We start from the raw sequence: 11,508 nt of genomic DNA, 5'->3' as shown, positions 1-11,508 counted from the left end.
CCAGAGGGAACCACAATCAGGCCATGTAGGCTGTTGCTTGGGATGTGGTGTTGGTCTTCCTACAATGAATGCGCAGGGATTTCATGCCTCTTTTTAGTCATGCGCGTAGTAAAATGTCATTTACCTTTGAGAGTCAGGAACCCAAAGGAGTTAATTCTATGCATATACTTAACAACAAAAGTGCATGAGGAAAGAGAGAGCTAATCACCTCTCAATAAAAGATTCCCCCCAGGCACTAACAAGCCACACCAAAAAACTTTCAGGCCATCAAATCAAGGTGGCCAGTTGAAACATTCACACCTAGCTCCAACAGACAAGAGTTCTTTCTCACACCCTGGACATTCCACAGATATATAAACCCAATTTTCCTAGTTCCAACAGACCTCACAGCCTCCGAGGATGCTTGCCATAGATGCAGGTGAAACTTCAGGAGAGAATGCCTCTAGAACATGGCCATATAGCCCAAAAAACCTACAACAACCCAATTCACATTAATGTCAGAGATAGCTTGAGAATCTTTGAAATTGCAGGAGGCTATGTGTCAGAAAAAATTATGTTCTGGAGTTTTTGCCAGCAAAAAATTTATGAGGCATGGTTGGTTGAATCCATGGATGCAGAACCTACGGCTATGGAGGACTCACTGTATATAGTAAATGATACCTTAGGTTTTACAGCTTACAAAAATGGATAACTTATGTAAGTCACCTTAGAATGTTTACTGTGGTGCAAACATTAAAATACATATGCCTTTTGAACATAATATCCACAACACTGATTTACCAGGAAAGAAACTATTACAGAATCCTTGAGTTGGAAGAGACCCAAAGGCCATTTATGTCATGTCCAACTCCTTGCCGTGAAGGGATAAACACTATTTTCCCCTAGTTCCACAGATCAATGGTCAATATGGTTGGTTTCTGTCTGCTCTTGCTGTTGACTTGCACTCAAGGTCTGAGCAGTTATGAAACACAGAAGGCGGTGCCCAACCAATCTCAACAAAAGACCATAAAGCTCCATCTAGGCGAGGTGTCCACACTCTACCAAAAGAGAAGGACAGTTGACAGCCTACAACATGGAATGGACTGGTACACTCATTCTCCTCCTCCTTGCGGTCTTTATTTTTTGCCATCTGCTCATATCACCTAAGAGGAAACAATGGCACAAGGGGAGACTTCCTCCGGGACCCACTCCCCTGCCCCTGATTGGGAATTTCCTGCAAATCAAGCCAACTGAAACATTTAAATCTCTTCTCAAGGTATGGATTTTTTTTAATCCTTCAGACCTTTTATAGGCAAAAAGAAGTTGATATTTAATGATCTTAAAGGATTGATTATGGAAAGAAGTATGCGTGGAACATCGGAAGCTATCTTTATCCTCTTTACCTTTTCCTTTCTTTGTCTTTCCTCATCCTTTGTATCTTGTATTGCATGGTTATAATCTGTAAGAGGAGCCCCGGTGTTGCAATGGGTTAAACCAGTATTTCTCAACCTTCCTAATGCCGTGACCCCTTAATTTAGTTCTTCATGTGTTGGTGACCGCAAACCATAACATTATTTCCATTGGTACTTCGTAACTGTAATTTTGCTCCTGTTATGAATCGTAATGTAAATATCTGATATGCAGGATGTATTCTCATTCACTGGACCAAATTTGACACAAATAGCCAATATGTCCAAATTTGAAAGCTGGTGGGGTTGGGGGGGGGGGGGGGTTCATTTTGTCATTTGGGAGTTGTAGTTGCTGGGATTTATAGTTAACCTATAATCAAAGAGCATTCTGAACTCCAAGAATCAAGCCAAATTTGGCACACAGAACTCCCAAGACCAAGAGAAAGTACTGGAAGGGTTTGTTGGGCATTGGCCTTGAGTTTGGGAGCTGTAGTTCACCTACATCCAGAGAGCACTGTGGACTCAAACAGTGATGGATCTGGACCAAACTTGGCATGAATACTCAATCTGCCCAAATGTGAACACTGGTGGAGTTTGGGGGAAAATAGACCATGACATTTGGGAGTTGAAATTGCTGGGATTTATAGTTAACCTATAATCAAATAGCACTCTGAACCCAGCCCAAAATGGATCTTCACCAAACTTGGCACACTACTGACATGGCCAACATTAACTACTGGTGGGGTGGGGGCTGTTTTTGAATTCTGTGAGTTGTCATTCACCAATAAGGATGAGGACAGGCAGAGAGATCTTCAGCTTTCTCTGCCAAAAGGGTTCCTAAGACCATCAGAAATATGTGTTTTCTTTGGCAACCCCTCTGAAACCCCTTCACGACCCCCCCCCCCCGGGGGTTCCGACCCCCAGGTTGAGAAACACTGGGTTAAACCCTTGTGATGGCAGGACTCAAGACCAACAGGTCAGCGGATCGAATCCAGGGAAAGCGGGTTGAGCTCCCTCTGTCAGCTCCAGCTCCCCATACAGGGACATGAGAGAAGCCTCCCACAAGGATGGGAAAACATCAAACATCCGGGCGTCCTCTGGGCAACTTCCTTGCCAATTCTCTCACACCCAGTTTCACAAGATAATAATAATAATAATAATAATAATAACAATAAACTTTGTTTATACCCTGCCACCATCTCCCAAGGGACTCGGGGTGGCTTAAATGAGGCCGAGCCCAACAAATACATCAATAAAACAACAAAGCAATTAAGCAACTAAAACACAAAACAATATAATAAATAATCTATAAGTAATAACACACAAAATTTGAAACACTATAGGCAGGGCCAGATGTAATCAATTAAAACATTTTAAAACACTGCCATGAAGAGAAATAAAGTATGTCTAAACAGGGGAATTTTAGAGGATAATGTGGGGACATTAATCCATCAGGTCGATAAAGTGCTTCAGAAACAGAAAGGAGGAGACCATGAAAATGAACAAAATCTGGCTATCAGTATTAAAAAAACTCAAAAATCACAACAGCAAAACAGCAGAGAGGAAACAACCAGGCACATCTTAACACCTCTCAACAAAAGATTCCCCCAGGCTCAGCCAGGCCTTCTAATGCTAATGAAGGTGGTCAGTTGAAACAGTCACACCTAGCTACAGCAGAGAAGAGCTCTTTGTCCCACCCCAGTCATTCCACAGATATATAAACCCATTTTCCTAATCCCAACAGACCTCACTACCTCTGAGGATGCTTGCCATAGATGCAGGCGAAACGTCAGGAGAAAATGCCTCTAGAACATGGCCATATAGCTCGAAAAAAACCACAAGAACCTAGTGATTCCAGCCATGGAAGCCTTCGACAATACATTGTGCCCATACACTTTGACAGAAGTCAGGCTTCATCGACAAACTTTGGTGGACACTCAAGAATACAAAGCACATTTCACTGTTCAGTTAATTCCATTAGATAAGAAGTTTGAATCTCAAATGCATGAGACTAAATTTACTTGACACCTTTAAAATTCCAATGAGACTAAACTTAGTTATTTAACATCTCTTTTCAAGTTGCAATGGTACCTTATTCAGACAATGACAAATATGGATAAATATGCAAGGAAGTAGTATGTTGGGCCTAACCCTCTGGATGCTCTGAGAGAAATAATATGAGTCCTTCTCACACTATATCTCCCTGGTTCCTGAAATTAACAGAGCTCTCGGTGTAAAAAATAATTCTGGTTAACCACATCACAACTTCTAAAGCAATTGGATCTTTCTTTCATCTATTTCATGGCTGACCCTTTCTCAGCACAACAGCTTTGTTTCTTATTCCCTCTTCTTTGCTTTTCTCTTTAAAACCTCATTTCCAAACAACTTACCCTGCTCCTCCCCTTTAGAGCCACATGGCCTCTTCCAGAACAGCCACAGCCTGAGGCAACAACAGTCCAAAGGCATGAAGCCTGACATGTGGTCTGAACAAAATGGAGACAAACCTCTAAATGAAGGCTTCCTAATATATTCTCAAAGACTATGGGCCGGGAAAAAAAACTTACCCGGCCTCCAGTAAACTCTCCAAGCAGCTCTCCCGGTGCATACAAATGACGTGCCAGGAGAGGGGGGGGGAGTGATTTTCCTCCCCCCCTCTCCTGGCATGTCATTTCTATTTATTGGAGGCCGGGTAAGTTTTTTTAACTTTTCAAAGGGGTCTGGGGGCTTCGGGGAGGGGGGTGGTTATTCCTGACTGGGAGGCAGGATAATACAAAACGTTGGATGAGTGAAGGTTGGATAAGTGAGACTCTACTGTACTTTGAAAGGTGCTAGTTGACCACAAATGATGCAGAGATTGTGCTAGATGTAAAATGTTGATTTTCCCTACAGCTACGTGAAAAATATGGCCCTGTTTTCACCGTCTATTTTGGGACACGTCCAGTTCTGGTCTTATGTGGACATCAAGCTGTGAAGGAGGCCCTGGTAGACCAGGCAGAAGAGTTCAGTGGAAGGACTACTATGCCTTCATGGGAGCCTTCCTTCAAAGGATATGGTGAGGCATTCCATTTATGTTTATACTTATGGTCCCACTGTTTTTGTTACTTGCCATGTCATTTCTCTCCTGTTTCCTTCAGGAATGGGCTTTTCCAATGGACAACGGTGGAAGGAACTGCGCCGGTTCACCTACACTGCCTTGAGGAATTTTGGAGTGGGGAAAAAAACTATTGAAGAGCGAATTCAAGAGGAGGCCCAATTCCTACTGGAGGAATTTCGAAATACGAAGGGTAAGAGAGGTGCCAAAGACAGGTTCAACTCATTCTGATCAATGAAAGTACTGTAATAACTAAAGCAAGAGGGACTACAGCTCCCTTTGTCCCACAATTAGTGGATGCAGTGTGCTTTGGGCACCAAAAAAACCTTCTGTGGACTGATTCTTCATTCATTCTTTTTGCTGTGCTTCAGAAAAGCCTTTTGATCCTACCTTCATCTTCAGCTGGGCATTTGCTAACATCATTTGTTGTATTACTTTTGGAAACCGCTTCGACTATGAGGACAAGGAATTCCAGGCCCTCATGGTGATGACAAACCAGTTCTTCCGGGCGATGAGCACCTCGTGGGCCCAGGTACTCCTTTTGCAGTAATGCTCAGGTGAAATGATTACAAAGGAGTCAGGCTTAATTCCATCTTCCACTTTCCTGGTTAGAGACACTTCCCACCTGTTGACTGAGGCCCTTTCTACACATAAACTCCATATTATCAGATTTGAACTGGATTGTATGGCAGCATGGGCCCCCTGCTGAACTTTCTGTCCGAAACATGAACTTTCTGACCGAAACATCAGCAGTTTGAAGCAGTTTGAAGCCAGGAAGCGGAGTAAGCTCCCACTGTTAGGCCTAGCTTGTGCCAACGTAGCAGTTCGAAAACATACAAATGTGAGTAGATCAGAAGGTACTGCTTCTGTGGGAAGGTAACAATGCTCCATGCAGTCATGCTGGCCACATGACCTAGGAGGTGTCTATGGACAATGCTGGCTCTTCAGCTTAGAAATGGAGATGAGCCCCACCCCCTAAATTCAGACACGAGTAGATTTAACCTACATCGCAGTATATACTCATATAATACAGTTCAAAGCAGATAATGTGGATTATCTGCTTTGATAATCTGCATTATATGATAGTTTAGAAGAGCCCTGAGGATGATACTGTAGCCTACAGAGAGTTTTTAAATAATTATAATTTAAAATACAACAACAATTCTTTATTGATTAGTCAATTTTGACCATATCAAAACATGCAAAACATACAAAACGTACAAAGTTGCCCATACATACAGTAAAAGCATTATGAATACAACCCTAATTTAAAATATGAAACATGTGGTTTTCTTTGTTCATGTGTATCATGTTTAGGTTTCTAATTTCTTTGGTCTTGAAGTAACATTTGTTTTATACTCATAGACACAGTGATAGAACTTTTTTTCACTTTCTATTTGGGTCTCAGGAGCTGAGCTGGACAAAAAGAGGGAAAGTGGGAAAGCGGGGGAAAGGTTGGAATATCGTGGGGTTCTGTCTTTAAAGAAAATAATGTATGTATGTATTTATTTATTATATTTGTAACCTGCCCTTCTCACCCCGAAGAGGAATCAAGGCAGCTTTACATATAGGCAACAATTCAATGCCATAAAAACAACAAACAATTAAAATAGACATTTAAATTAAAACTGCAAATTTAAATATTTAAACATTACATCAACTGTTAAACTCACACCATCCACAATCGTAATCTGAGTCATTCTGGTATATATTGCACATATTTCGTATCTATTCATTGCACTACTATTATGTTCATATGAAGGGCACCGTGGGCTGCCACTTCTTAAATGTGTAGAAACACTGATTTTATTTATTTATTTACAGTATTTATATTCCGCCCTTCTCACCCCGCAGGGGAGTCAGGGCGGATTACAGTGAACACATATATGGCAAACATTCAATGCCAATTTGACATACAACGTATACAGACATGTTGTTGTTCATTCGTTCAGTCGTCTCCGACTCTTCGTGACCTCATGGACCAGCCCACGCCAGCGCTCCCTGTCGGCCGTCACCGCCCCCAACTCCTCCAAGGTCATTCCAGTCACTTCAAGGATGCCGTCCATCCATCTTGCCCTTGGTCGGCCCCTCTTCCTTTTGCCTTCCACTTTCCCCAGCATAATTGTCTTCTCTAGGCTTTCCTGTCTCCTCATGATGTGGCCAAAGTACTTCAACTTTGTCTCTAGTATCCTTCCCTCCAGTGAGCAGCCGGGCTTTATTTCCTGGAGGATGGACTGGTTGGATCTTCTCGCAGTCCAAGGCACTCTCAGAACTTTCCTCCAGCACCATAGTTCAAAAGCATCTATCTTCCTTCGCTCAGCCTTCCCTAAGGTCCAGCTCTCACATCCGTAGGTTACTACAGGGAATACCATGGCTTTGACTAGGCGGATCTTTGTTGCCAGTCTGATGTCTCTACTCTTTACTATTTTATCGAGACTGGACATTGCTCTCCTCCCAAGAAGTAAGCGTCTTCTGATTTCCTGGCCACAGTCTGCATCTGCAGTAATCTTTGCGCCTAGAAATACAAAGTCTGTCACGGCCTCCACATATTCTCCCTCTATTTTCCAGTTGTCAATCATTCTTGTTGCCATAATCTTGGTTTTTTTGATGTTTAGCTGCAACCCGGCTTTTGCGCTTTCTTCTTTCACCTTTATTAGAAGGCTCCTCAGCTCCTCCTCGCTTTCGGCCATCAGAGTGGTGTCATCTGCATATCTGAGGTTGTTAATGTTTCTTCCAGCAATTTTCACTCCAGCTTTGCATTCATCCAGCCCCGCACATCGCATGATGTGTTCTGCATACAAGTTAAAGAGGTTGGGTGAGAGTATGCAGCCTTGCCGTACGCCTTTCCCAATCTTGAACCAGTCTGTTGTTCCGTGGTCAGTTCTGACTGTTGCTTCTTGGTCCTTGTACAGATTCCTCAGGAGAGAGACAAGGTGGCTTGGTATGCCCATCCCACCAAGAACTTGCCACAATTTATTATGATCCACACAGTCAAAGGCTTTAGAATAGTCAATGAAGCAGAAGTAGATGTTTTTCTGAAACTCCCTGCCTTTCTCCATTATCATACACATACATACATACATACATACATACATACATATCATACAGACATACACAGAGGCTATTTAACTTTTTCTGGCCGCCAGGGGAGCTGTCGCTTTCATCGTCCATCTGCGACACTGATGAAGTACTTCCACATTCCCCGCATGCTTTTGCTGGAGTGCTTTGCTGGAGTCTTTTTTATGGCCTCATAAATTAGTTAATTTAGCCTCCCCACACAAGGTGGTACCTAATTTTCCTACTTGACAGATGCAACTGTCTTTCGGGTTGCAAAGGTCGACAACAGGCTACACAATTGGTTGGAAGCCCACTCCAACCCGGGCTGGCTTCGAACTCATGACCTTTAGGTCAGAGTGATCTTAATGCAGCTGACACTCAGCGAGCTGCGTCACTATCCCGGTGCTTTTATTGTGTGTGGGCCCTTCCATACAGCCCTATATCCCAGAATATAAAGGTTTTTCTCTTTGTGCAGATCTATAACATCTATGCCAACTACCTGAATTACATTCCGGGAATCTACAATAATATCTATGATTGCAAGGACATGAAGGTCTTTGTTGCCAAGAGGATCAAGAAGAACCAAGAGACCTTGGACCCTAATTTCCCACGTGACTATATTGATTACTTCCTCATCCAGATGGAAAAGGTACCTTGTTGGTGCATGAAGGTAGCAGGGCTCTGCATTAACAGTCCAATAATCTTTCTTACTTAGGGAAAAGAGATAAGAAAACTTTAATCTATCCTACTTGCTTCCAGTCAGAGTTGTAATTCTCTCATGATGTCTTATTCTTTCATGCTTTCAGGAAAAAGACAATCCAAGCAGTGAATTTATTATAAAGAACTTAGAGGCCAATGTTCTTAATCTGATCATTGGAGGAGCAGAGCCAGGCCGTTCCACCTCCAGATATGGCTTCCTGCTTCTGATTAAATATCCAGAAGTGCAAGGTATTGTTGTTGTTAATATCGTTTACAATTAGCACAAATTGGCAGGTTGAACCTTTACAGATTTGATTAGCATCTTCTCTCTGGAAATGTTTAGTTTTTCCAGGAGAATTCTATAGTCAACTTCTTTTCAAATTCCAACCTAATTTCCACTTCCCCATAATCATAGATTTAGCCAATCATGGTTTGAAAATATTTAGGAAGAAGCAATCTTGATTTGACTGCATACCAAGTCTTCCATGGATGTAAACCCTGCTATAGTCGATTCACGTCATTTCTCTGATCCTCAGGTTCACTGCAGCATTTGTTTTCATTGGGTTGTTGTAGGTATTTCGGGCTATATGGCCATGTTCTAGAAGCATTTCCTTCTAACGTTTCACCTGCATCTATGGCAGGCATCCTCAGAGGTTGCCTACCAATGCAATGGTTGCATTGTTTAGCTTTTTATATATGAGATGCTATTTTACTACACCACTGTCTATAGTAGGACCTCAGCATCCAAGTGTCCTGGGTAAAAACTTTGGCAAGTACTGAGTACCCATTGGACTTTAAAATGTATTTTTGAAGGCTTTCATGGCTGGAATCACTGGGCTGCTGTAAGTTTTTCGGGCTGTATGACCATGTCCCAGAAGCATTCAAAGGTCAGGAGAGAATGCTTCTGGAATCATGGCCATACAGCCCAAAAAACTTACAGCAACCCAGGACTTTAAAATGTTTGGCTACTGCACAGACCTGCCAATAGTTGGTGATTTCAGAAATAACTGGAAAGGAGAGGAACTGGAAAGGAGGAAAACTAGTGTTCTCTCTACAAGAGGAAGCCACAATCAGGCCATGCAGGTTGTTTCTAGGGATGAGATGTCACTCTTCTTGCAATAAATAGTAAGGGATTTCATGTTCCCATTTAGCCTCTCAGTTCCCTTTGAGACTCAGAAACCCAGGGAGTTAATTATCCTCATATCTTTAACAGCAAAAGTGCATGAGGAAATTGATCGAGTGATTGGCCGTAATCGTGTCCCAAACATTGAAGATCGGCGGCAAATGCCGTATACAGAGGCCGTTATCCACGAAGTGCAGAGATGCAGTGATGTCCTTCCTATGGATTTGATCCACATGGTTATTCGTGACACTGAATTCAGAGGATATCATATCCCTAAGGTACAGTCATGGGGTAACCAGTATACTACTAATTGAAGGTATTCATGGGACATTCCACTGTGATGCAATCCCACCAACAGTTACCAGACTGCAGATTAGTCTAGATGGTGTAAGTCCAGTCCCTGCCACCATTATCCACTTTTTAAAATATTGGAAAGGTGGGAATTCTGCTACAATGGGGCAACAACAACCCACCTATTTTGTGTTCCAGTGCTCCCTGATACCTACTTCTGTTCTGGGGAGGGAACAGAAGGAAAGCATTCAGCTCTTACCTGGATGCACTTTAGTACTACCTTGACATATTCAGTTCTCAAAGCCACAATCCACTTTAAAAGCATTTACAAATTTCAGGAGGTTAAGGTCACAGGTTCTATGAGATACAACTAAGAAGAGACACTTTGGTAAATTTTAGAAGAAAGGTTAATAGATCCCATAATTTCATAATGGGTGCATTTACACAGCAGAACTGATGCAGTTTGACATCAACCAATGCAATGGAATCATGCAAGTTGAAGTTTTACAACTGGTGTCAAACTCCATTGTTTCTGTATTGTAGATACACTGATTATGGAATTATGACCTTGAATCTAAGGTTGAATCTACACTGCCATATAATCCAGATTATCAAATCAGATAATCCAGACAATCTGCTTTGAGCTCAATTATGAGTCTACACTGTTCATTTGAGTTCACTCCGGGGTGAGAAGTACAAACATGGTAAATAAATACACTGCCATATAATTGAGTTGAAAGTAGATAATCTGGATTTCATATGGCGGCGTAGATGCAATCTAAGAAGCAAGCAGGGAAGGCAATCAAATACAGGCATTAAAAGTGTTCTCCATTCATCTCATGGACTGCCTAAATGGCTAGCCACAACTACAGTTTAGAGTCTTATGGATGCTCAACTCAAATCTTTGCAGTTCTCATTTTATCTCATTTTTGGTAGAACAGTTAGCTTGCTTGCTTGCTCATCTGTTACTTTCTCTCTCTCTCAAAATAATATTATACATTGAACTATCTAACAAGTTGAAGTGCAAAGGCTAGTTTCAACAAATCCAACCGTTCTGCAATATTTACATCAAAAGAATGCTGTGCAAGATACTTGTTCTGGAACTGCATTTTGCCATTCTGAGCCCATAACTCTTTTCTTTCCCAGGGGACGACCGTCTACCCATTACTCAGCACTGTCTTGCATGACCCCACAATGTTTAAAAGCCCCAATGCTTTCAACCCAGAGAACTTCTTGGATGAGAATGGACGCTTCAAGAAGAGCGATGCCTTTGTGCCTTTCTCTGCAGGTAAAGCTCTCCTAAAAAAACCAATGAGGAGAAGGATCACATCTACATTATGCTTGATATCCCATACTTGCTTTTAAAGCTTGTGACATTTCGTGTTTTTGAGCCTCCTTGGATTTAGAAACACCCAACTCAGGTTTCCCCAAATGAACAATGGGGCCACCCAAAATCCCATAGCAAGGTGGCTGATATGGTTGTTCCAAATGGTTGAGATCAACTGCAAAGCCATACCAAGTTGGATACAAAGAAAACATTTTAGGAGTAGATATAAGACAATGAGATTGATGGCTGGATGTGAAACATCATAGGTTGCATCTCAGGAAGCATCTGATTAGAGATAATGGGATGTGTCTGTCCTTACCTCCTGAGAAATTCACATATTTTTCTTTCAGGGAAAAGGATCTGCCTGGGTGAAGGCTTGGCCCGCATGGAGCTTTTCCTCTTCTTCACCACCATCCTGCAGAATTTCCAATTGAAGTCCCTTATTCCCCTTGAAGATATTGACCTCACTCCTCAGATGAGTGGCTTTTACAACATCCCACCCTTTTACCAGCTCTGCGCCATCCCACGCTGA

The 11,508-nt window shown here is 42.1% G+C and overlaps 1 protein-coding gene across 1 annotated transcript; it reads left to right on the top strand.

Moving 5' to 3' along the window:
* The first annotated feature begins 1,072 nt into the window (after positions 1–1,072).
* On the top strand, positions 1,073–11,508 carry LOC137094925 (cytochrome P450 2G1-like). Its single transcript, XM_067460920.1, has 9 exons — positions 1,073–1,255; positions 4,278–4,440; positions 4,523–4,672; positions 4,851–5,011; positions 8,012–8,185; positions 8,343–8,484; positions 9,449–9,636; positions 10,796–10,937; positions 11,327–11,508. The coding sequence occupies exons 1-9, from the start codon at positions 1,073–1,075 to the stop codon at positions 11,506–11,508; spliced, it is 1,485 nt and encodes a 494-aa protein (XP_067317021.1).

The sequence above is a fragment of the Anolis sagrei genome, chromosome X (assembly GCF_037176765.1).
Source record: "Anolis sagrei isolate rAnoSag1 chromosome X, rAnoSag1.mat, whole genome shotgun sequence".
Lineage (NCBI taxonomy): Eukaryota > Metazoa > Chordata > Lepidosauria > Squamata > Dactyloidae > Anolis > Anolis sagrei.
Note: the sequence above shows the minus strand (reverse complement) of the source record. Positions and strands in the feature narration are given on the sequence as shown.